The following is a 1,462-nucleotide window of genomic DNA, read 5'->3' on the forward strand; positions in this document are numbered from 1 at the left end:
AGATATCACAGATATTGTTATCTAGATGTTATTTTTATGGACATTAAGTTTTTTTCTCAGATGAAAAATTTTCTCAAAGGTAAAGGTATTACTTTAAGAAGTTGAATTCAGTGTGAGTTTAAAATATGATTTGTTACATGGATAAGAAATCACAGGGGTGAGGACACATACTGTGAATCTCAAAGAGTTAAAATCAAGTTGTTAAAGATTATTTTGCCTTCAAAAAAATCTTTGAGAATGCACTCTTGACCTCCTTGTTCCTGAGGCTGTAGACCATAGGGTTCAGCATGGGGATGACCATGGTGTAGAACACAGAGGCAACTTTGTCAGTGTCCATGGAGTGACTGGAGCTGGGCTGTAAGTACATGAAGAAAACAGTCCCATAGAAAATGGAGACTGCAGTGAGGTGGGAGGCACAGGTGGATATAGCTTTCCGATACCCTGCAGCTGAGTGCATTTTTAGGATGGTAATAAAGATAAATATATAGGATACGAAGATAAGTAGGAGAGCAAACAAGATATTGAAGCTGGCTACATAAATAAGAACCAGCTCATGGAGATGTCTGTCAGAGCAAGAGACAGCCACAACTGCTGGAATGTCACAGAAGAAATGATGGACCACACTGGACTTACAGAAGGTAAGACTGAACGTGTTCCCAGTGTAGATGGAGGCATTCAGGAAACCACAGACATAGCAGCCTATGATCAGATATGCACACACTCTTGTCGTCATGGTGGTGGTGTAGTGCAGGGGCTTGCACACTGCTGCATAGCGATCATAGGCCATTGAGCACAAGAGGAAATTTTCCACATTGGCACATAATGCAAAAAAGAACATCTGAGCAGCACAAGCATTGTAGGAAATAACTTTGTCTCCTAGAAGGAGCCCAGCCATGACCATAGGAGTGACAGCTGAAGAGTAGCAAAAGTCCACCAGAGACAGGTTACTAAGGAAAAAGTACATGGGAGTATGGAGATGGGAGTCCAGGAGAATCAGCAGGATCATCCCCAGGTTCCCAACCAGAGTGATGGTGTAGATGAGGAGGAAGGTCACAAAGAGGGGAAGCTGTAGACCTGGGTCATTGGACAGTCCCAGCAGGATGAACTCTGTCACTTCTGTCCTGTTCTCCATCGGTTACCTGAGAATCACTAGATGTTAGGTAGCAATGAGGACAAAGGAAGAGAATTGGCAAAGGCATTGAATTTTAATTGGGGCATATAAGTACAAGATATATTCTTTCATTATCCCAATAACTTGTTCTTTTAAGACTCCTTGAAAAACACATTTCTGCTTTAATTATACAGTGAGTACAAGCTGTTGGATCTGAGAAATCTTAATAGGTCATCTACTAAATTTAATCATAATGTATAATTCTTAGAGGCATTTTAATATTTTGAAGAAAATGGCTTGTGTGGGTGAATCTGTTTATCACTCCTCGGCTCAGTAACAGCTGACACATCC

The 1,462-nt window shown here is 41.0% G+C and overlaps 1 protein-coding gene across 1 annotated transcript; it reads right to left on the reverse strand.

Annotated features, from left to right (window-relative positions):
* Positions 1 to 208: 208 nt before the first annotated feature.
* On the reverse strand, positions 209 to 1,144 carry LOC107135393 (olfactory receptor 5B3-like). Its single transcript, XM_015477271.2, has one exon. The coding sequence runs from the start codon at positions 1,130 to 1,132 to the stop codon at positions 209 to 211; it is 924 nt and encodes a 307-aa protein (XP_015332757.1). The 5' UTR covers positions 1,133 to 1,144.
* Positions 1,145 to 1,462: the final 318 nt, after the last annotated feature.

Source organism: Marmota marmota, unplaced genomic scaffold, assembly GCF_001458135.2.
Source record: "Marmota marmota marmota unplaced genomic scaffold, marMar, whole genome shotgun sequence".
In the NCBI taxonomy this organism is placed as follows: Eukaryota; Metazoa; Chordata; class Mammalia; order Rodentia; family Sciuridae; genus Marmota; species Marmota marmota.

Bases quoted from the DNA above. Each gene is read 5' to 3' on its own strand.
- LOC107135393 (XM_015477271.2), bottom strand. From the start codon at position 1,132: ATGGAGAACAGGACAGAAGTGACAGAGTTCATCCTGCTGGGACTGTCC.